The following is a 24974-nucleotide window of genomic DNA, read 5'->3' as shown; positions in this document are numbered from 1 at the left end:
TCTTATGTGGATCCTGAGAAACTTAACAGAAGACCATGGGGGAGGGGAAAAAAAGAGGTTAGAGAGGGAGGGAGGCAAAACATAAGAGACTCTTAAAAACTGAGAACAAACTGAGGGTTGATGGGGGGTGGGAGGGAGAGGTGGTGGGTGATGGGTATTGAAGAGGGCACCTGTTGGGATGAGCACTGGGTGTTGTATGCAAACGAATTTAACAATAAATTTCATATTTAAAAAATAATATAAATAAAAGAAAGAAAGAAAGAAAGAAAAGGAAGAAAGAAAGAAAGAAAGAAAGAAAGAAAGAAAGAAAGAAAGAAAAAAAGAAAGAAAGAAAGAAAAAGATGGCTGGTAATTACCTAGTGAGTTCAAGTATAGCAAATGAAAAAATCTAGATAAATTAGATAATTCCTTATCCCTACATCACCCCATCCTACTCCCAAAACATTTTTACCTCTATAGATAAAAAATTATTGGAGACTGCATGTGAATTATGAAGATTAGTTTTGACATAGGCAATTTATGTAAAATCACATTTGTTCTCCCAGTGATGTCACTGATGTGCTGTGTGACCTTGGTCAAGTCTTTTTATCCTTCTGAAACTCAGTTTTACGTGTGAAATAAGTTTAAACAAGATGAAATTAAAAATTCCTTTCAGACAAAGTTATTACCATGAAGGACATAACCACCACCTAGAATAGATGTCCTTATTATAGTGAAATACAGAGCAATCTAAAAATACTAATTGAAACTAGCAAAATTTCTAATCCTCACTCTGCTACCATTTCTTTAAGAATTCCAGGGCTAGTCACTTAATATTATCATATCTTAGTTTTCTGCCATTCTTTGATGCTTAACAACCTTCATATAAATTAAGTATTCTATTGTTTGCCATCTTCATGAAGCTTGGAGAATAGGGAGTATTATATTGCTTGTTAATTCTCCTTAATATGAGATGTGACCCATTTGTTTAGTCACAAAGATCTTAAGCATATAAAAGCAGGAAACTTGCTTAAAATCTCTCTTGAGGAAGAAAATTTTGGAGATTAGACATTAAAATAGGTCTGTGCTGGGCTCCTTCTGTCAAGCTGTGTCCATATCTCTCTATATGACATAGTCAGAAAGTGTACATATGGAGATTAAGTTATATTGACAATCCATAACATAATCACTCTGCCCAGTGATGTGTCTCTCTCAATAAAATAAGCAGGCATGCAGGCACAATTCCTATGACGCCAGATTAGATAGTTCAGGGCTCTGATCACAGTTTCATACAGACAATTGACAAATGATCAAATAATTGGAAAAATGCTCAACTGTTCCTTACTTCCTATAGGGAAATATCCTACTTCTTCATTACTGACAATATTTTAAAACCTCCTATTTTTAATCCTCTATTTTCAATTCTCTAAACTGAGACTATTTAATTTGAACATTGGTTTATTAGATTCTGTAACAAATTGCCACAAATTTAATGGCTTAAACTAACACGAATTTGATATCTTAAATTTCTGGAGGTCAGAAATCCAACATGTTATAATGAGCTAAAATCAAGGTGTTGGCAAGGTTGCATTCTCTTCTGGAAGCTCTAAAAAAGAATCCATTTTGTTGCTTTTTCCAGCTTCCCTGAAGCTGTCTGCATTCCTTGGCTCATGGCCTATTCTTCCATTTTCAATCCAGAAATGCCTGTCAAACTGTTCTCATATGACATCAATCTGATACTGACTCTCCTGTCTCTATCTTTTACTTATAACAAAACTAGTGATGACATCAGTCCCTTATGGTTAATCCAAGATAATTTCCCATCTCAAGATCTTTAATCACATCTGCAAAGTCCTTTTTGCCATGTAAGGTAATACAGTCACAGATTCCAAAGATTAGGATGTGGACATCTTTGGGAGGCCATTACTCTGCCTACCATAATTGGTCTTAATACTAATTAATAATTAATCCATTGTGATTGTATGTAGGCATTCATCTATGTAAATTCACTCAGTGAATTCACCCAATAAAGGTGGCCATAGTAGCCCAATGATTGTAAAAATGCCTCTTCAATTTGCCCTAATAGAAAATAGGGGATTTGAAAATTACTATTCCACTTAATTATAATACATAGGCACAGCTCTTATCTCTATCACATTTATTCCAAGTGTCACTGCCATCAGAGTCTCTCTCAGTCACAAGGACAATCTGAACACACCATTAATCTTAATATGCTTTTGTTAAAATTTATTAAATTTCTCAGAAATACAAGTATATATATTCAAAAGTACATTGAATATTTACAGTAATTTTTCAGGATTAAAAACTTTAAAGATAATTAGTGAAGCTCAAATTAGAAGGTGGCAGCCAAGATGGTAAAAGGCCTAAAATATATGCATTATATGGAATACTCGAGAGAACTAAGAATGCTCAGTCTGGAGACAGATATTCAAAAACTATTTTCAAAAAACTATAAGGAGACATGATGTGGGTATTCCCTTAGATGAAGGGCTCTGATATCAAAGAGAGGATTTAGTACCAAAAAAAAAAAAAAATCCAGACCACAAGGGAGAACTTAGAATGAACCACATTTTGGCTTAATTTGAAATTGCCTTTATTTTATTTTTTAAAGTTTATTTATTTATTGAGAGACACAGAGAGAGAGAGGGCACAGGAGCTGTTGGGGGGAGCAGAGAAAGGAGAGAGATAATCCCAAGCAGGCTCCGCACTGTCAGCACATAATGGGGCCTGACTCAGGGCATGATCTGATGAACCGTGAGATCATGACTTGGGCCAAAATCGAGTCTGATGCTTAGTCGACTAAGCTACCCAGGCACCCCTTAAAATTACATTTAATAACTGGAGTTGTCTAACAATGAAACAACCTGTTTGAATAATTAGTAGAAGTTGTATTTATTAACTTAGTCATTAATAGTAGTAGTTATGAACAGTTAGTAGTTAGTAGTAAAAGTTAACTGGAGCTGTTTAACAATGAAACAATCTGAAGAATTACTAGAAGTATTAATGAAGAAGGCAATATTTAAAACACTATTTAAAAAAGGATGTTGCACTGAATAAAATGTTGGACACACTGGGCTGTAGGTCCAGTTTACCCAGAAGATTCTATGAGTCTAGAATTAGACTTTGCCGATAGATACAATTTCTTCCACATAAGACCTTACATTAATGCTGCTTACTTTACTAAGGCAGCAACATCATTAATAAAAGTAAAGCAATTGATCAACAAGCATTTACTGAATATCTCTTTTGGCTTCAGGATTGAAGACATATATGATATAGTTCTTATTCTCATAAAGTTTAGTGGAATGGTTAGAACATAGCTATAAAAAGATAATGGAAAATATGATGAGCAGCCCTCGTGAAACACATAGACAATAAGTGCTAAAGGAGTTTAGATGAAGAGAGAACTACATTACTTTAAATATCCAGGAAAGACTATTTGTGAGAAGGGGTAATAAATAAGACCAAAGCCTATGAAATGGGTGGAAAAGGATAACTCAGGTGGAGGAAACATGAGGAGCAAAGGCACAGAAGTAAGGATTTATCTGGCACATTCAGGAAGTGGTAAGCCCAGTTATCTGACCCAAAGAGTGCCACTAATACAATGCTTTCTACTAATTACACACAAATGATTTTTAATACATGAATGAAGATGTTTATTTGTGTTCATACTAATGTGTAATAGAAAAAATAATTAGTATATTAAATCCATGATTCCACAGATAATATTGTATGGGATAAATTAAGTTCTTTATTCATGCATGCATCCATTGATTCCATAAGCATGTATTCATTACACACTTTCTGGTGACTGGGCCCTGTGCTACAGTCTGAGAACACAACAGAGATAAACAAAGCAAAGTCCCTGAGTCCAAGGAGTTCACAGACTTATAGAGAAGATAAATATAAGCAGAAAATTACAATATGCAATGATATAAAAATATGCACAAGGTGTTACTGGAAATGTATACACTTTTAATGAGTACTGAGATTCTTAAGTCATGACCTCCTATTTCTCAAGTTAAATATTATCAACATAACCCCAGCCATAATGAAAAAAAAAACTTTCATGGGAACAAAATTTCAGTTAATGTTTGGAAATTCAAAAGATTCATCAAAGAATATACAAAAGAAACGGGATAAATTTAGGTGAGTAAATCTGACAAAGGCCTAATTAAAAAAATTGTTTTTTGGAAAAATATTAGTTATCTGCCCATACTTAGGTTAAGGTGCAGCATTTCTTTTTCTGGGGCCTTGAAATTATTTACAGTATAATTTGTAGTGACCCATAACTTTGGTTAACACTCCAACTAGGATCATTCTATTTCCTTAGTCTTAATCATATAAAATTAACAGAATTGGTACTGGGGTTGCAGAACTTACCTCAGGCTTGAAAGGCTTGAGAAAAGGCCTAGGTATTGAGTGAAATATAGTCTCTACTTGTATAGAGCTTTTATGAAGAAGTTAGCTTTACTTAACTCTACATATCATTTATCAGGTCATTATCTGATCCATTGTCTTCTTTAGAAAAGACTGAAGTTGAGTCAGCTTTAAATCAGCAATTTCCAAGAAGAAACTATAATAACACCTCCTTCATGGTTTCTCTAATTACTGAGAAAAAAAAAATCTGTGTTTCCAATCCCAGAGTTGAAGAAAAAGGAAGGAAAAAAGACTATTGACAAAAAAATGACTGAACAAAGGGTAATTAGTGGTCTTTTTATTATACTATGTAAAAAAAATGGAGTATAAGGAAAATGCAGTGGGGTCATAAGGGAGACTAAAAATAAGATTTTTTGTATAAAATGAAGTTATTAAATACAAAACATCTTAATCTCAGGTTGCCCAGATTAATTATGACCTGAAATAATGTCTTCTGATATCTATTCTTTTTTAAAATTTTTTTAATGTTTATTTATTTTTGAAAGAGAGACAGAGTGAGAGTGGGGGAGTGGCAGAGAGAAGGAGACAGAATCTGAAGCAGGCTCCAGGCTCTGAGCTGTCAGCACAGGGCCTGACACAGGGCTCAAACCCATGAGCAGTGAGATCCTGAGCTGAGCTGAAGTCGGAAGTCGGATGCTTAACTGACTGAGCCACTCAGGTGCCCCTGATAACTATTCTTGATGAACTCTCAGTCTTGCCTCCACCTATGTGGTTCCGGTTTAAGCATATAACCTGTGCTTTAGCTCATCTTCCTGATTCACAAATTGTATTTTAAAGAAGTCATATTTGGGGTATATATGATAGGGTTTCACAAAATTTGTTTATAATTTAGGATGGTCTTGAGACTGGTACCTACTGCAAATTTGCCAGAAATAGTTGAAAAATACTCAGAGTAGATTTTTAATATTTTACAATTAAGTATAAGAGGTCCTAAGAGATTCAGAAGAAATGGAGGGTGGGAAAGAAAATATCCAAAAAGAGAAAGATTATTAATGAAAAGAATGTGATTATTTTCAATAGCATGGGATTCCCTTTCCAGAACACAAAAATAAATATACTGAAGTCTATATGTGACAATTCTAATTTGGAAATGTGAAAATAATAAGCAGCATTATTAGCCTACTTTTCTAGAGTTGAAGGTCCTGTATGACTTTTTCTTAGTACCCTTTTCCTTCCTTAAAATACAACTTCTTTGAGACACAAATTTGTTATTAAATGTCATGTTCAACTAACTGCAAATCACTGTGCATTCTTTATTTATTTTGAGAGAGAGAGAAAAAACACGAACATGGGAGGGGCAGGGGGTGGAGAGAATCCTAAGCAGGCTCCATGCTATCAGCACGGGGCCTGATGTGGGGCTGGATGTCTGGAGCCAAGATATCATGACCTGAGCCAAAATCAAGAGTCAGACACCTAAACCGATGACTGAGCCTCAGGTGCCCCAATCACTGTGCATTCTTACAAGGGCATAGAAAAGAACCTGAGAGAGAGAGAGAGAGAGAAGGGGGGAGGGAGAAAGTGAGGGAAATAGTGAGAGAGGACAGAAAAGTCTACAATATTTCTTCTTAAAAAAGAGTTCATTTTTCAAAGGAAAAAGAATAAGGATTCTCTTCTATGCCCAATATTAGAATTTCAAAATAAAATGAAGAGCTAACGTTTTCTTGAAACCTAATCTTGAACTAGTAAAAACAAACATACAATTCTAAGTTATAACAGAAAAATAGAAAGGCCATCCTGCCTTGGCAGTTTTAACAAATTATTTTGGGCTGCTAATGAAAATTATTTTCTTTCAAAGGAATTCAAAGTACTTACTATTAATAACATTTAAAAAATCTAACATTCAAGGGAAGTTGGGATAAGGTCATTTCTTCTATTTTACAATGCGGAAAAAAAACATACAGATTAACCCATTATTCTAACATGTTGTATACTCCCTAATCCAGGGCTTTCTTGTTGATTAGAACACTAAAAATGGAAAGTATTGCAAACAAGTTACTACTAAACAATGTTAAAAGTCACAGTCTTCAGTTAAGAGTTCTAGAACAGCATATAAAAATAATTATTCACCATGATCAACTGGGATTCATTCCTGGGCTGCAGGGCTGCCCAAGACGGGATAGAAGGAACATACTTAAACATCATAAAAGCCATTTATGAAAAGCCCACAGCTAATATAATCCTCAATGGGGAAAAACTGAGAGCTTTCTCCCTGAGATCAGGAACACGACAGGGATGTCCACTCTCAACACTGTTGTTTAACATAGTGTTGGAGGTTCTAGCATCAGCAATCAGACAACAAAAGGAAATCAAAGGCATCAAAATTGGGAAAGATGAAGACAAGCTTTCACTTTTTGCAGATGACATGATATTATACATGGAAAGCCCGAGAGACTCCACCAAAAGTCTCCTAGAACTGATCCATGAATTCAGCAAAGTCGCAGGATACAAAATCAATGTACAGAAATCAGTTGCATTCTTATACACTAACAACGAAGCAACAGAAAGACAAATAAAGAAACTGATCCCATTCACAACTGCACCAAGAAGCATAAAATACCTAGGAATAAACCTAACCAAAGATGTAAAAGATCTGTATGCTGAAAACTATAGAAAGCTTATGAAGGAAATTGAAGATATAAAGAAATGGAAAGACATTCCCTGCTCATGGATTGGAAGAATAAATATTATTAAAATGCCAATAATACCCAATGCTATCTACACATTCAATGCAATCCCAATCAAAATTGCACCAGCATTCTTCTCAAAGCTTGAACAAGCAATCCTAAAATTCATATGGAACCACAAAAGGCCCCGAATAGCCAAAGGAATTTTGAAGAAGACCAAAGCAGGAGGCATCACAATCCCAGACTTTAGCCTCTACTACAAAGCTGTAATCATCAAGACAGCATGGTATTGGCACAAAAACAGACACATAGACCAATGGAATAGAATAGAAACCCCAGAACTAGACCCACAAACGTATGGCCAACTCATCTTTGACAAAGCAGGAAAGAATACCCAATGGAAAAAAGACAGTCTCTTTAACAAATGGTGCTGGGAAAACAGGACAGCAACATGCAGAAGAATGAAACTAGACCCCTTTCTTACATCATTCACAAAAACAAACTCAAAGTGGATAAAGGATCTGAATGTGAGATGGGAAACCATCAAAACCGTAGAGGAGAAAGCAGGGAAAAACCTCTCTGACCTCAGCTGCAGCAATTTCTTACTTGACACATCTCCAAAGACAAGGGAATTAAAAGCAAAAATGACCTACTGGGACCTCATGAAGATAAAAAGCTTCTGCACAGGAAAGGAAACAATCAACAAAACTAAAAGGCAACCAATGGAATGGGAAAAGATATTTGCAAATGACATATGGGACAAAGGGCTAGTATCCAAAATCTATAATGTGCTCACCAAACTCCACACCCGAAAAACAAACAATCCAGTGAAGAAATGGGCAGAAAACATGAATAGACACTTCTCTAAAGAAGACATCCAGATGGCTGACAGGCACATGAAAAGATGCTCAACGTCGCTCCTCCTCAGGGAAATACAAATCAAAACCACACTCAGATACCACCTCACGCAGGTCAGAGTGGCTAAAATGAACAAAACAGGAGACTATCGATGCTGGAGAGGATGTGGAGAAACGGGGACCCTGTTGCACTGTTGGTGGGCATGCAAACTGGTGCAGCTGCTCTGGAAAACGTGTGGAGGTTCCTCAAAAAATTAAAAATAGACCTATCCTATGACCCAGCAATAACACTGCTAGGAATTTACCCAAGGGATACAGGAGTGCTGATGCATAGGGGCACTTGTACCCCAATGTTTATAGAAACACTCTCAACAATAGCTAAATTATTGAAAGAGCCTAAGTGTCCATCAGCTGATGAATGGATAAAGAAATTGTGGTTTATATACACAATGGAATACTATGTGGCAATGAGAAAGAATGAAATATGGCCTTTTGTGGCAACGTGGATGGAACTGGAGAGTGTTATGCTAAGTGAAATAAGTCATACAGAGAAGGACAGATCCCATATGTTTTCACTCCTATGTGGATCCTGAGAAACTTAACAGAAGACCATGGGGGAGGGGAAGGAAAAAAATGGTTAGAGATGGAGGGAGCCAAAACATAAGAGACTCCTAAAAACTAAGAACAAACTGAGGGTTTATGGGGAGTGGGTGGGAGGGGTGGGTGGGTGATGGGTATTGAGGAGGGCACCTGTTGGGATTAGTACTGGGTGTTGTATGGAAACCAATTTGACAATAATTTTCATAATAATAAAAAAAGAGTTCTAGAACAGTTGTTTTCTCTATAACAGCAAGTAAGTATAATAATTTCACAACAAAATATTTTTTCTGGAAATTAAACCTTTTAAAGGCACTACATTAGATATTACATTAGCCATGCCATATAATTCTCTTCATTAATAACACCATCAACTATCATAAGAACAATGCCTAGTACTTGGGCTTTAATGAATTACTAACTTGAAGGTGCTTAAACTGCTGATTTTGAGATTAAAATCTATAAATCACAAGTCTCATGAAATAACCAATATATTGGAATATTCCTTTTTGCCATGAGATTAGAGGGTACTGATCTGTAGGCATGAACAACACCCAGAATGTTTCCCTCCAAAAAAGAGTGATATAAAAGAAGAGAAAAAGTACCATCAAACATATTTTAAGCTTTCAAAAACAAGGTAGGTTGTAAACTCTTTCAGGACAAACATCTTGTCCTTCACAGAGTTGAATATTTTGTCATCAGATACTAGGAAATATATGTTGAGCTGATAACTAGTTGATTTCTGTGAATTGCACAGTGCTTTACTTCCTTTGCATCCATGGTTACAAGAATCTGATCTCCCTCTTTACTACACAGAAAAAGGTAAAACATATTCTTCATTGGTTATGCAAAGTTCCATAATCTAAGTTCACAAGTCTAAGACAACAGAAAATAGAAGAAAGAAGTACTGCAGCATATTACCAAGGGAGGTTGAAGATTTCCTTCTTTAGAGATTTTACTAAGAGGAAATTGATTACAATCTTGGTGGAATAGTTCACAGGCAGTCCTTATTTGGATAGACTGGATGACTTCCTAGGCTTCTACCTAGATGCTTCTAATAGTTTATTTTCAGTACATTTGATGTTGATGAAAATAGAAGATACTGAAAGCCATTTTTTTTTACGAAGGAGAATTAACTTTCAATGTTAAACTCTAGGTTTCTTAATAACAAGTGACATTAACAACCAAAAATATTTTTCCATGTCTTTTCCATCTATAAATAGTTTTTTTAGTTCACTAAAACACCATTATAAAAATTTGAAAGCCTTAATGCTATTTTAAGAACTATCTGGTACTAGGAGAAAATTTATCCACCCCAACAACAGGGTCCAACTGGATTTCAATGCTTATTAACTCTTGGTATTTAGGCAACAACTTTTTTTTTGACAGAATTTACATGTTTGTGGCAGGGAGTTAGAAATATGGTGGAAGGGGAAAGGAGGGACTAAAATTATCTTTATTATCTAATAATTGGTGGAAACATGAGGATAAATATTGTTTCAGCACTTAGCCTCTTTGCCATATACTTAATCAAAGGCAAACATATTGAATAGCCTAGCTATTCAAGTCTAGCTTAAGATACAGTCCTTATCAAATTTAATTGTAGCAATGGCATGAGCTAAATCCAAAGTAAATAAAGCACATTGATATGAAGAACCCTGAACCAAACAGTGAACCATATACTGTAGTTGGGAATCCTATAATCCTTGGAAAAGAAGGAAAGATCCAGGAAGAGCACAAAGGGAGAGACAAAAATAAGATGGTTGAGGTAGTATAAATAAAGGAGTCAGATTTTTGTAACACATAACTGTTTACACAAAAGATCAAAGCTGGGGTGATCCCAAAGTGAAGGGATTATAGAGTGGTCTAAAAGGTATTTTTTAGATAATAAAACAGGAGTCTAGCATCTTTGTTCCAGAATCCCAAAGTAACTGATAGAAATAGTAAGGCAATAAAACCACAAATCTTCATCTTGTTGCCATTGCTACATTTGGCTTTAATCAGAACTGTATAATAATCATACTTGTGCAAAATGTTCAAAAATAAGATGAAAGTGTAAATTGTGCTTAGGACCTATTTCCCACACCCTTCTCTAGTGAAATGGCAGGAAAACTGAGTAAAAGTTAAATTCAATTAATAAACTATCACTGCTTTTGGAATAGTTATTCAAGGTGAAGATCATTGTCAGGGCAACTGGAAGAGGTAGACAAAGTACCTTGGGACATTTGTTGATGGGCAAGAGAATGATAATTCCTGTGAGATAGCATACCAACTTGCACACAAGTAGTCCCTAAATTACTTCTGCTTTTGAGCCCCTCATATATATCTCCTTATTCATAAACCACATAGTTTGGTACCCCAAATTGATGTCTCTATATGTTCTCCCTTATTCTGGCTCAGAGAAGAGGCTAAGGATTATTCCTGGCTGTTTTTTGCCCTCGAGGACCCGGATCCAGAGTTTAGCCCAGTGGATGACAGTAAATATTTTATGAATGAATGAATGAATTTTGGAATAAGAGAATCCTCAGTACAGCCTAGAGATCTAGAATTGGCAGGGCCTGTCCACCCTATCTAAGATTCTGCACTTGAGTATCTCTGCCAAATTTTTATATAGTATATGTATGTACACATATTATAAAGTTTGTTAAATGTAGAAGTACTAAACCAGAGCTCCATAAACACTATAAAATTGAATTTAATAATTTATGTGGATTCCCACATTTCTAATTTCTTTTCATTTATCTTTGTCTTTTTTTTTTTTAATTGCTTTCACCAGATCCCAAGTCAGCCCAGAAATCTTAAGGGGGTTATCTGACTACTCATCTCCCAGCCCTATACTCCTTCTTGCCTCTTGGAAGCTATATTAGGATTGAGAGTAGGGGGACTAAATGTAAAAGAAGAAACTAAAAAAAAAAAGGATAAATTGTACTTTCTTATGACTAAAATAATCCATCTAATAGAAGTTAGAGTTGAGAAGAGCAATATTTTCTAAAGAGTGAAAGTAGTTTTTGCTGAAGTTTGCCTGAACTCTTACTGAAGTAAGAGTAAGGTAAATTGTCCAGCTGTTCTTTATAATTTCTATAAGAACTTTGACTTTCCCGCCTATTCTCTTACAAGGGTAATTTAAATTTACCACTAAAAATAAAGACATTTTGCTACATAGTCAACACAGATTTTATATGGTCACTGAAATTAGCAAAGGCTATACTTTAAAGAGAATGCTTTCTGAAGTAATTTGGATATGTCTTGATAAAGAAGATTGAAAATTTCAATAAATAAAATAAAGATGTTTATTTGGTTTCATTGTTTTCTCATCACAAATATTCATCTTCTCTCTGTGTCATAATTTCTAAAATATTAATTCTTCACTATTTCAGCCACTTTGTAATTGAGTTAGTTTAAAATTGATTCTACAATGAAATAAAAAAAACAATGTTCTGATAAATCTAGGCTGGGGAAAGTGGCAAATAGGATTTTTCAGGGAAAAATTCCACTTCACTTAGTTTTGTTCTATTTTAATCACTCTAAAATAATGTTATTTTAATTCTTTCCAACTATCTTCCTTTTTTCTTTTCATCCAACTACTCAAATGTTAGTCTACATACTCACCTCTTCATCATTACATAATGCATTTATTTACACTTTCTAATATGGCTTCTGTCATCAGAATTCCACTGAAAATGAAATTTTCAAGATCATTAATAATTTCCTTATTTTTAATTCAATGGCCTTTTCAAATCAGTTTCTTTCTTTTTTTTTTTTACAATTTCTGTATGGTACCAGCCAACAATGGTCACCTTTCTTCAAAACTCTTCCCTACTCCAGTTTCCACTAAAGGATGTTACTCTGATCTCTCTTAATGAATCCTCCTGTTTCCTTCTGCATCTGCTTCCTTTCACACCATCCTAAATGTGAACATCCACCAAGATACTGTGTTTGTTCTCAGCCCTCTTCTCATCTCACTTTATAATTCCTCCCTCCAAGTGAGGTCTTCTTTCCTATGGTTTCAAGCACTTCTTTGTGAATGACTCTAAAACCTGTCCTCTAGCCACCAACTTCCCCAAGTTCTAGTCACACATTTCTCACTATCAACTGCATATCTCCATTTGGATGATATGTTTGTACTTGAATTTAAACATCTCATCCATTTATGCATCAACAAATATTTATTTAGAAACTTACCACGTATAAGCATATTCTGGACAGTAAGGAGCTCATGGTCTGGTGGAGAAGGTAGGTAAGTTGTTATCTCCGTTGAATTTTGAAATAGTACTATTCTAAAGTAGAGCTCTACAAAGGATCTTAAATTTTGACAGGCCCGTCATTCTGAGAGGAGGAAAGCTAAGACATAAACTGTAAAAACATTGACTTGGCCTCAAAATCTGTTCTTTTATATACAGAAACCCACTTTATATGACTTAATTACTGTGGTAAAGACAATCTCTATCGCTTGAGAAAATGTTTAGAAAAACATTCTAGGGGCGCCTGGGTGGCGCAGTCGGTTAAGCGTCCGACTTCAACCAGGTCACGATCTCGCAGTCCGTGAGTCTGAGCCCCGCATCAGGCTCTGGGCTGATGGCCCAGAGCCTGGAGCCTGTTTCCGATTCTGTGTCTCCCTCTCTCTCTGCCCCTCCCCCGTTCATGCTCTGTCTCTCTCTGTCCCCCCAAAAAAATAAATAAACGTTGAAAAACATTCTAATGCTATTTTTTCCCTTTTCAATGTCTATTTTTTTAAACTTATTTATTTAAATTCAAGTTAGTACTAGTTTCAGTGCAGTACTAGTTTCAGGAGTAGAATCCAGTGATTCATCACTTATAAACACCCAGTGCTCATCCCAACAAGTGCCCCCCCTTAATTCCCATCACACATTTAGCCCATCCCCCCACCTACCTTCCCTCCAGCAACCCTCAGTTTGTTCTCTGTATTTAAGAGTCTCTTATAGTTTGCCTCCTTCTCTGTTTTTATCGTATTTTTCCTTCCCTTGCCTTAAGTTCACTTGTTTTCTTTTTCTTTTTTTTTTAATTTTTAATGTTTATTAGTTTTGAGAGACAGAAAGAGAGTGTGAGCAAGGGAGAGGCAGAGAAACAGAGAGATACAGAATCTGAAGCAGGCTCAAGACTCTGAGCTGTCAGCACAGCGCCTGACGCAGGGCTCAAACCCATGAACCGTGAGATCATGTCCTGAGCCAAAGTAGGATGCTTAACCAACTGAGCCACTCAGGCGCCCCCATCTGTTTTGTTTCTTAAATTCCACATTATGAGTGAAATACAACAACATGCGATCTTTTTTATCATATGCTTTTACAAAATAAGGGCTCATTGGTAATCACATGAAATAAATGATGCTATGCATTTTTACTAAAACCAAAATAGACACATAAATTAATGCTTACCATTTCAACTTCAAATATTTTCAGGAAATCTTATAGTGGCATCAAATAATGGTCCTTTTTGCAAGTGCGGGTATAAAATTAGTCATAATGGCCTCACTCATTAGGAGATATTCTAACTACTTTTCTTTATAATTGTTGAAGCAGTTCATGTTTTGGCAACCCAGTAATTCAGATTTTGCTTTTTGTTCCCCCAGAATCTCTCAGCATGAGGCATTGCACATTAAGGTAACTAATTGTTGTACCAAGAGCCCCTTTTGAGATGTTCTCTATATATTCCAAGCAATAATATGCTTGTGAACTGTTTACCTGGTTTTAAACATTATCCTAAAAGGACAGTTCTAATATTTCTTTATCCACCCACATTATGCAGTAAAAAAAAATCAAATCCATCTTTATATATGAGAGATTTTCTAAAAGTAATTAGAAATTAATTTATAGAAAATTTACTTGGTCATCTAGACATAAATTATTTAGATAAGATTGTGTTAGATCCTTTGTGTTTTGAAGCATCATAGAGTGCATTACTTTTTATGAAATCTAGAGTCACTGGCTTTCAAAAGTACACATATGCTGTATGGAAGGTAGGACCTCTCCAGAGCAGTCCTTGATATTTGGGCAATATAAGAATTTCCTGGGATGTGTAGTTTTAGTTCTTGAGGTCAAACTTTTGGTAGTCAGACTGAATTCCAAGTGAGATATATAAACTTCTCTCTTAAGGTTCCCATGCAGAGTCTGATCATAACCAATTTTTAAGGGGATATAAGCACATACCAAACAAAAATTATTATTTAAACTTCCAAATGTAATCATAAGTACTAATGCAACTGGACAATAAGTCAATGTTTATTCACAGTTTCCTCATAATATTTTTGTACTTGTCTTTCAACAGGCTTTTCTTAAAAATTCCAAGTCTGGGGGCGCCTGGGTGGCACAGTCGGTTAAGCGTCCGACTTCAGCCAGGTCACGATCTCGCGGTCCGTGAGTTCCAGCCCCGGGTCAGGCTCTGGGCTGATGGCTCAGAGCCTGGAGCCTGTTTCAGATTCTGTGTCTCCCTCTCTCTCTGCCCCTCCCCCGTTCATGCTCTGTCTCTCTCTGTCCCAAAAATAAATAAACGTTGAAAAAAAATTAAAAAAAAAATTCCAAGTCTGGTATAGAATTGGCTTTATTCCAGATCCTGTCACACTTCCTACTTATTCCCTTTAAAATTCACCAAGTCTTTGTCTCTGGAAAACTCTGTATATCATCCCACCACCCTTGATTGTCCTCTCAACATTGCTTAGAAAATATAAACTTAATATTCCTAAATTTTTAAATAGAAATTTGTTGAAAAAGCCTCACCCCAACTACTGCATCTTTTGAGTTCAAAATAGTTAGCTGATGCACAAGACCAAAAATATTTAAGTTTCTGAAAGTGTGAAATCATATACTATAATTTTCAGTAATGGATTTCTAAAACACTTGTAGAAGCTTTCTTCCATGATATTCTCATTTTATGACAGCTATATTCCATTTCTGGGGGTTACGAGAAGTACAGAAAGGTTTAGCGACCTACACATCACATGGGCAATACCTCACCCTAAAGCTACCTGGTCTAGCTGAAAGCTTAAAATCCATTCTAAAAACAATTTCTCTCATCTACTTTTAGTTAGACTGCCTTACACAAGTAATTTTCTTATATTGAGATAAAAGTACATATTCTGCATTCTAAGTAATAGAACATATTGAGCTATTATGACTTTGATTTTTTGCTCTGACGAATTCTAAGTTCTCTACATGATATAACAGACCACCAAAATTATTCTTGGTGCTGCTATAAAGCAATTAATTAAGAAGTACTTTTCATGATTTTCCCAGTTTATCAGAAAAGCAATTTTGCAATGACTTATAAATTAATTTCAAAGCCACATTCATAGTGGATAATCAGTAAATATCAACCAGAAGGCCAAATAGCATAGTTGTTAAGATCATGAGCTCTGGCATCAGACAAACCTGGGGGAGGGGTGCTTTGCTAGCTCTCTTGACCCTGTTTCCTCTTCTTAAAAATGGACAATGTTAAGAGTACTGACTTTGTTGAGTTGTCAAAAGAATTCAATGATATAATGTATGTAAAGTTCTTACCACTATCCCTGGTACATTTTAAGAGCTCACTGACAAATTATTTGCGTGAGAATTTAAAGTGAGATAATTTATCATATTTTTAACCTATCCTCATCTTCCTTCTAAATAAACTGAAATACCACGCTGGATAGAATGGTTTCTGATATTGCAGCTACTATTAAGTATATATTTAGTGTTTTATTTTTATTTTTTAATTGTTTTAATGTTTATTTATTTTTGAGAGACAGAGAGAGACAGAGCACAAGTGGGGGAGGGGCAGAGAGAGAGGGAGACACAGAATCTGAAGCAGGCTCCAGTCTCTGAGCTGTCAGTACAGAGCCTGACGTGGGGCTCAAACTCACAAACCTCAAGATCATGACCTGAGCTGAAGTCGGACGCTTAACCAACTGACCCACCCAGGTGCCCCTATATTTACTGTTTTAATTTTAACATTGAGAAATATGCTGCACTTAATGATGAAATAATTGTCTAAGTGGTGGTGGTAAAACAGACAAAAGTTTCCTAAATTGTAACTGTTAACTGAAATAAATATTCTCTGGTATTTAAAAGGTAAAGTTCTATTTGTTTTGACTCACTGTTGGAAATCCCCTAAACAAAAATGTTTGGCTTTAACTCCAACTCTGATAGGGTCTCATTTTCAGAAAGGACTAAACCAAAGGGCCAGAACTCAGACTAGAATCCAGAACCAGAGTTTACAAGTCATACTAGTACTGCCTTCCTAATAAATTTAGAAGGTAAGAATCAAAGAAAGCCATCTCTGAATTATGTTGGTTTATATCAACATAAAAATTTTTTTTAGAGAAAAGAATCAGTCATAAAACTTCAATACATGGTACAAATGCTATTTTAAAATCTGTCCTTGGCTAGGCAATTTTTTTTTAACTTTAGAGAAAGAGAGTACAAGTTGCAGGAGAGGGGCAGAGGGAAAGAGAAGGAGAATCTTAAGCAGGCTCCACTCACAGCACAGAGCATGATGCAGGGCTCAATCTCATGACCCTCAACCAACTGAGTCACCCAGGCACCCCTATGCAATTTTATTTTTATTTTAAAGAAAGAACTAAAATGTATCTGAAATTGATGCTGCTAACCAACCCCCTTACTTCCCTCAGTTGCACCTAATTCATGTACAGATTATGGATGAAGACACATTTCCCTGGTTAGGCATCATCTAGTCTTTTTTTTTTCCCAACATTTATTTATTGTTGAGAACAGAGAGAGAAAAGCATGATCAGGGGACGGGCAGAAAGAGAGGGAGATAAAGAATCTGAAGCAGGCTCCAGGCTCTGAGCTGTCAGCACAGAGCCCAACGCGTGGCTCAAACTCACAAGCCGTGAGATCATGACCTGAGCAGAAGTCAGGCGCTTAACTGACTGAGCCACCCAGGCGACCCAGGCATCATCCAGTGTTAAATGACAATTATAGATCCATAGTCACATGAGAAGGTTTTAATGTACTATTGACCTAATTTTTGTTCAATACCTATACACTAAAAGGATGTGTAAATTATACAGTGTTTAGGAGTGGCTACTGGAGTCAGAACAACTTGGGTTCTAATCACAGTTCTGCCATTTGTAACTCCTTGATCTTGAAGAATATACCTAATGGTTCTGGGTCTTAGGGATACTCTCTCCAAGTGCATGAAATAGATATAATAATAGTACTTACACCCCAGTGTCATTATAAGGATTGAACTAATTAAGATTATGTATGTAAAACACTGGGCACAGTGCCTGATATATATAATGCATAAATAAATGTTAGCCTTTACTATTACTAGACTCAAATCTCGATTAGTCACATTAATGAATGAGTAATAAAATAAAAAATCTAGCAACACTGACACTGTATACTTTTATATATACAATCTTTGAATTTGTCATGATTTTTTAAAATTTATATTTAATTTTTGCCTAATGGTTCTGGCAATCTGCAAAACTTTAAACAACCTAATAAAGCCAAAATGTGAAGGACTGGGCTAGCAAATTAGCCCTTTGCTTAGAATTCTGCTCAACTGGCCAAGTGTAAATGCCAGTTTGGGCTCTCTTATTAATAAAAAGTCATAATAAATGAGCTGCCCCTTCTCTCTAAATATACGTTTGTTTAATCTTGGTCTGGATTGGAGGAAATAATTCAGTACTAGGTTTAAAAGGCCTCCTGGTGGGCTATAAAGCATAACTGAAAGCAGATGGTAAGATAATCACCAACAGATTCTCACTGTTTAATTTTATCAGTAAGAAACGAAATATAACCATGGATAATTCAATTAAAGCAGAAAATATTTCTATAAAAGATATATGTTTCAGGCACCTAATGGCTCAGTCAGTTAACCATCTGACTCATGACTGCAGCTCAGGTCATGACCTCACAATTCATGAGATCAAGCCCCTCGTTGGGTTTTGTGCTAACAGCACAGAGTTTGCTTGGGATTTTCTCTTCCTATCTCCTTGCCCCTCCCCAGCTTGCACTCTCCCCTTCTCTCTCTCAAAAATAAATAAATAAACTTGGGGCGCCTGGGCGGCTCAGTAGGTTGAGCATCTGACTTCAGCTCAGGTCATGATCTCACGGTCTGTGAGTTTGAGCCCTGCATCAGGCTCTGTGCTGACAGCTCAGGGCTTGGAGCCTGCTTCATATTCTGTGTCTCTCTCTCCCTCTGCCCCTCCCCTGCTCATGCTCTGTCTCTCTCTGTCAAAAATAAACATTAAACAAAAATTAAAAACATAAATAAATAAATAAATAAATAAATAAATAAACTTTAAAAAAGATATATATTTGCCTGTGCGATATATATTTTAGAGAAGAATTTAAAGATTAACCACAGAGAATTAGAACACTTGACCTGATTGTATCTGAGGCGTCAATTTTTTTTTCAGGTCAACTCAAGGGGAGAATTGACCTTACAGTTTATTGATCGAAACTCCTCCTTAGTAGAGAAATTAGTCTTTGAGCTAGAGATAAATCCACTTTATCTTTCTCTTCTACCAGATTATAAATCTAATTTTATACTAAATTTCCAAAATACATTCTTCTCTGAAACCATTTGACTTTTAAAAGCTCAAAAATCATCACCGATAATTGTGTTTTCCAAGCCTCTTTAAGTTGGGCAAAATTATTCCAAAAACTTTGTCATTATTGTTTTGAAATTGAGGAAGTCAGTCATCAAATATAGAGCATCAGGCTGAAGGTGCTGATATTGAGTTCCTGCATTTGCCAAGTGAAAGTCATCATTTCCCACTGTTTAGAACATCCAAAAAGTATGTCAATGCATTCATATGATGAACAGTTTCTGATTTTGCCCTTTTAAGTAGTTTATCAATACCTTTAAACAGCATTCAAGCAAATCTTGACAGTTATAACAAAGACTATAGCATACATCAAATCAATGTTCAATTTATAAATGCAGAGTCAGAACAGCAAAATACTCTGTCACCTAAAATACAATTACTTGGAAATCATATAGATGAATAGCTGTAGTTTAATTATTCCACATCTATATTACCCAAATGAAAAAAAATACTGTGACTCATGCTTTGGCAATCACAAGCATTTGTTTTATTTAAATGTTTTTATAACTTGTATAGCAGATACTGTCGTAAAGAAAAATTATGTATATTTAATTTATTCATTAGTAATAGTTTATGTTTTAGCAGTCATAAAAGAGATCATCTTACAAATTTTATTTCATAAATAAAACCCCTAGAAATGATCTATCCTACCACAATCTTAACATTTCTACACCAAGCACACCTAGAATGCATAGAGACCAAACAATGGAGATTATTATGGGTCCAAGGAAAAGAAGTTTGAGAAAAAAAAAAAACCCTCTCAAACCAGTTAAAAATCTCTAAGCAATCATCACTCTAGCAATTCTGATCAAAGGCCAATATTGATTTTTTGTTAAAAGTTATTGAAATTTATTTCTATAGGTCTGTGCTTACTATTTTTCCATTAAATACAAATTTATAGGGCATTACAATCTCAAGGAAAAAAAAACCATGGTGTATACCTCTGTGTTACAGTGGGTCAAGACATGCACAAACAGCTCTGAACAGGCAGAAATCACTAAATCACTTCCTATGAACAAACAACTTTGGAACTGCATTGCTGCTAAATTGTTTCCATAAAAAGAAACAATATTAATGCCTGAATTTCCATACCTTGATCTATAAAAAACAGTTCCAAATGGGCATGTCTCTATCTCCCTGTTCTTGAGTGAATGGTCATCTACCCCATTTACTGGCATTCAGCTTTGGACATACTATCTCTCCTCCACATCAGCTCCTCTTTTTTCTAACCTCTGGGTGTGTGTGTGTGTGTGTGTGTGTGTGTGTGTACACAGACACACACATAGGCAATTCTTCCACTTAAAGGGCATAGTTATTTCTGTGCCTCTCACCTCATATTCACATTTATCTTCTCATGCCTCCTAGCTATGATGCACCAGTGGAACAATATGGTTAAACACATGTTATTGGATTTAAACAGCTTGTATTAGATACAAGTTCTGTGGCTTCCTACTTATGTGACCTTGGAAAGTTGTTTAACATTTCTGAACCTGTATTTCCTTAACCTAAAAAGAGAGATAATCATAAGACCTGATTCATAGGACTAAAAATTGTCAAGAAAAAAATTAGATAGCACTTGACACAATTAAGTGTTCCCACTACTATTATTATTATGGCTTTCTAGAAATCCATTGCAAAAATTAACATACTTTCATTTCTAAATTTTTGAGAAGCAAGTGTTACTCTTCTGTATTGGGACAGAGTTGAGTAAATGAAAACTTTTCTGTTTTTTAAATCAAGCTATGAGGGAAAAAGAGTCTTGAAATAAAAAGAGAATAACTTAATATTGTTTTAGAATTATCATAGATCCTCCCCTGCCTGACAAAATATCTAATATTGGTTATTTTGTAACAACCATTAAGAAGAGTCAGAAAACCATCAGAAATTATCAGTCCAAAATCAAAAGCTTTCTTTTAAATGCTCTTCAGAGAACTACACTAAATCACTTATAAGACTATCTCACTTTGAGTAATTTTTGGGTTCCCATTATGATTTTTACCCCAAACTTTCTAAATTGTGTGTTAAAAACTATATGGTAGCAATCTTAAGGGAAAAACTTAGTATTGCCACTTGAATATTTCCCATTTATGTTATAAATGAGCTCTTCCTGAAGTACATTCACTTTATACCATTTTAGTATTATTTAAAAGTATCCATAATTTATAAAAAAATAAGAATTTATTTTGTCAATATGTATAATTTTGATAACAGGCTCAAAAGAACTATAATTACTTAAATAACAGAATCTAATTACGCATAAGAAAAAATTGAAACAAAACACAAATAGCATAAATATTTACTATTTGTAGAATCTTCACCATTCTAGTCTAACAATGTACATAATAAGAGAAAGCAGTTATTTTTTAAGGCCCTTAGAAACTTAAATCTTAATAAAGAGAGACGTACAATTGTTCTTACTTTAATAGAAATTCTGAATGCAGTTTCTTTTTGAATATACTTTTGGAGGAGGGGTAGAAGAACAAGAAAGCAAAGAATAGCAGTACTGTAACTGCGTATCACCCAAAATGAAACTAACTTCCTGATCTGTTCAATCTAATCAGGAATTTAACTAAAGTTATTAAGCTGGTCTTTAAAATTTTACAATTGTTATACTGGACTTGAGACTCTGAGCAACTCAAATGTTACTCTGAAATATCAGAATATATATGGATAATAATGAGGCAAGAAGCTCATAAAATAAAGTTCAAAGGTAATATAAAAAGTTCTCTTTATGTTTTCAACCTAAACTTGCCCCAAAAATGTAAAGTTAAGTATTCCATCTGAAAACTGTCTGAACATACCCACACACGGTGACCAGAGAAGATAAAGTTCAAAGTTCAAGGTTCCTGTGATTTCACATAAGCTTCAGTTAAATTTTTTTTTTAGTGTTTATTTATTTTTGAGCAAGAGAGAGAGAAACAGTGCGAGCAGGGGAGGGGCAGAGAGAGGGAAACACAGAATCCAAAGCAGGCCCCAGGCTCTGAGAGGTCAGCACAGAGCCCCATGCGGGGCTTGAACCCATGAGAATCGTGAGATCATGAACTGAGCCAAAGTCGGACACTCAACCAACTGAGCCACCCAGGCACCCCCAGAACCTTCAGTTTTATCCCAAACCCACTTAGGGGGTAAATAAACAAAACAAAAATAAACAGTAACAGTGAAAACATGGAATAGCTGCTGCTCTAAAGCTCAGAAGAGGGATGCAGTTCCTACATCCTACATCCTGAACTCACACATAAGAAATGTGCTACTTACTGTTCGCTTTTCTCTTGAGTTGTGAAAAACAGGTACTTTCATTTATCATGTATATACACTCAGCTTTCACCCCAGTTTACCCTATTGCTCCCCACAGCTGCTGATATATTATTCTAAATTAAAAGCACATGAATCCAGGGGGGACCTGTCCTATCATTTTAAGAAGCAGCAACTGGAGGGGTGCCTGGGTGGCTCAGTGGGTCCTACTTCAACTCAGGTCATGATCTCAAGGTTCCTGGGTTCGAGCCCCATGTCTGGCTCTGTGCTGGTAGCTCAGAGCCTGGAGCCTGCTTCAGATTCTGTGTCTCCCTCTCTGTCTGCCCCTCAGCCGCTCATGTTCTGTCTCTCTCTCTCTCTCAAAAAAATAAATAAAAATTAAAAAAAAAAAAGGAAGTGCAGTCTGCCTCTACACAAGAAGCCACTTATTTTTTAGTTCCATTTTTAGTTCTCAATATAGTTGAAGCAGTTAGAAATATTACAAGTAAAATCTTTTGAAAAAAGAAAAAAGAAAAAAATCAAAATAAGGGGCAATATGGAAGGAAAAAACAGGCCCCTTGTCACATTAAAGTTAAAAAAAACCCACAACTTTGCATCATTGTTCCCAAAATCCCCTCCCATTCTGCCTAGTTCTAACACTTTTTAGGCTGAATTTAAACACCCTCTCCCACACATTGGCAATATAACTCTCTGATTAAAGGGGTCTCACTTCAAAAATAATCACAATGCCTAAATAGGCCTCCACTCAATTATCTTCAGTTAGCATGTTTTGCATCCTTACAGAACTGCACTCCTGCCCTTGATCTCAGTACCTAGAAGCACAAATGGCAAATTTCCCACTCCAGAAACTCACCAGTGTGTGATTTTACTTGCCTTCTTCCCCTAACCTTAAAGACCCATCTACCAAAACTCAGTAGCCGCCTTTTTCCTTCAAAGAAGAAATGTGGTTCTAACATAAGGCAAACAAAGCTAAACCCCATGGAAAAATGAAATCGATGCAACAAAGAGAAGAAACAGAAGAAGGGGAGGAGGGGTGGAAGATGTGTGTGTCTTCTGAAAAAACAGCTGCCAGAGGAACTTCAATTTAAGGGTTCTGGGGCAGAAGGAGACTGGTATGTAGGAAAACAAAGTGGTCTCCCCACCCTCCTTACCGCCGTAGAACCAGAGGAAGATGCAATATACACACGGATCACCATCCTGGGAACGATGGCCGGCCGCTGTTTGGGTCCTGCAAAGGGCTAGAGAGCAGCTGCCGCAAAGGCTGGAATCCAGCTAGAGGTGGAACAGAGGTTGGAAGAGAAGGGTGGGGGAAGTTAGAAGGGGAAATTGCCAGAGACCCGCCTCCTCCCTTGACTGCTTTCACTGAGCTCAGAACACTGCAGTCTCAGCCCCAAAGCCTGGAAAACACAGGCTCATTTGCATCATTTCTATTTTTTTTTTTTTATTAGGGAATCTCGAATAACACCGCGAGATCTGTTGAAACATTTATTTTTTACTATTCTCTCCCCGAGAAGAGGTAGAGGAGAAAGAAAAAACAAAAGAAAGGGTTGAATTAAATTATATTAAAATGAAGGACATTTTCCCACAGAAACTAAAAGTTCTGTGCATAACTTCCTGGTCAGAAATGTATGCAAATAAGACAGACCTTTCTTGAAATAAGACGCTCTATGTTGAATACAGACACTGGTAAGAAAGCCCATGCCTTCCAAGCCTTGTGCATTTTAAGACTCCTATTATGTAGTGATTATCTAATGTTAGTTGGTAGCAGAAATTAGGCACTGAAGAAGTAACCAATGACACAGAAGGTTTAAGAAGTTTCAGGTTTCTCTAAGCCCAGAAACGGCAGGACTAGTTTTCTTTCTGTTTGACTTTTTGTTATGATAGGGAATCCTGTCTCTGTGAAAATTCACAGGAGGCCTGACTGGCAAACTCAATAATGGAGGAAGAAATTGCAAACAATAACAAAATTGAAAATACAGTGTAAGAAAGTGAATGACTTTTTGCTTTGTTTTGTTTTTTTTAACTGACTGAAGAAAGGGAGTTTGAATCGTATGTTGCAGAGATGTTTAAATGATGAACAGAGAAAATAAACGGTTATTTATAACTCTAGGGAATTAATAAACAATTGATAATGTCTAGAGAGGGACCCTGTACTTCAGAGTGTAATTTCATTATCCCAGATTATGTCATATGAACAGAAATAAGAAACTTGCAAGATGAATAAGAGTGAGGTGAGGTAGTCACTTATCTGTCCTACTTCTTTCCTTTTCCTTTGCAGTTTTTTCCTCCCTCTCCATTCTAGTGGTGTAATCACCTTTGTCTAGGTTCATTCATTGTAATACCTTCCTAACTGTTCCCTATTCATAGGTTCTCCCTTCTTCAATCTGTGTGATCCATACAACAACCTTAAGGGTGGATATTATAACAACAATTTTACAGATGAAGAAACTGAGACTCAGGAAAATAAGTAATTTTCCCAATGTCATATAGCTGGTAAATTCCATAGTCAGTACTAGACCTTAAGTCAGCCAACTTCAAAGGCCACCCTCTTGCCCATCCTGTATCACATTGACCAGAATAAGTAAAGTACTCAATAATAGTTACCTATCTTTCCTTCTAAAATATTCCTTT

The 24974-nt window shown here is 35.9% G+C and overlaps 1 protein-coding gene across 1 annotated transcript in view; it reads right to left on the bottom strand.

The window, feature by feature from the left end:
* Nucleotides 1–23694, bottom strand: part of SH3BGRL (SH3 domain binding glutamate rich protein like) — an 84712-nt gene extending 61018 nt beyond the window's left edge. Inside the window, exon 1 of the mRNA XM_047076282.1 lies at nt 23495–23694. Within this exon, the coding sequence (XP_046932238.1) occupies nt 23495–23539 (45 nt within the window). The 5' untranslated portion in view covers nt 23540–23694. The remainder of the gene's footprint in view (nt 1–23494) is intronic.
* Nucleotides 23695–24974: the final 1280 nt, after the last annotated feature.

Source organism: Lynx rufus, unplaced genomic scaffold (genome assembly GCF_022079265.1).
Source record: "Lynx rufus isolate CCGP_SWC_20201006 ecotype Redwood Valley unplaced genomic scaffold, mLynRuf1.p SCAF_14, whole genome shotgun sequence".
Classification (NCBI taxonomy): domain Eukaryota; kingdom Metazoa; phylum Chordata; class Mammalia; order Carnivora; family Felidae; genus Lynx; species Lynx rufus.
This window is presented reverse-complemented; position numbering and strand designations above follow the sequence as displayed.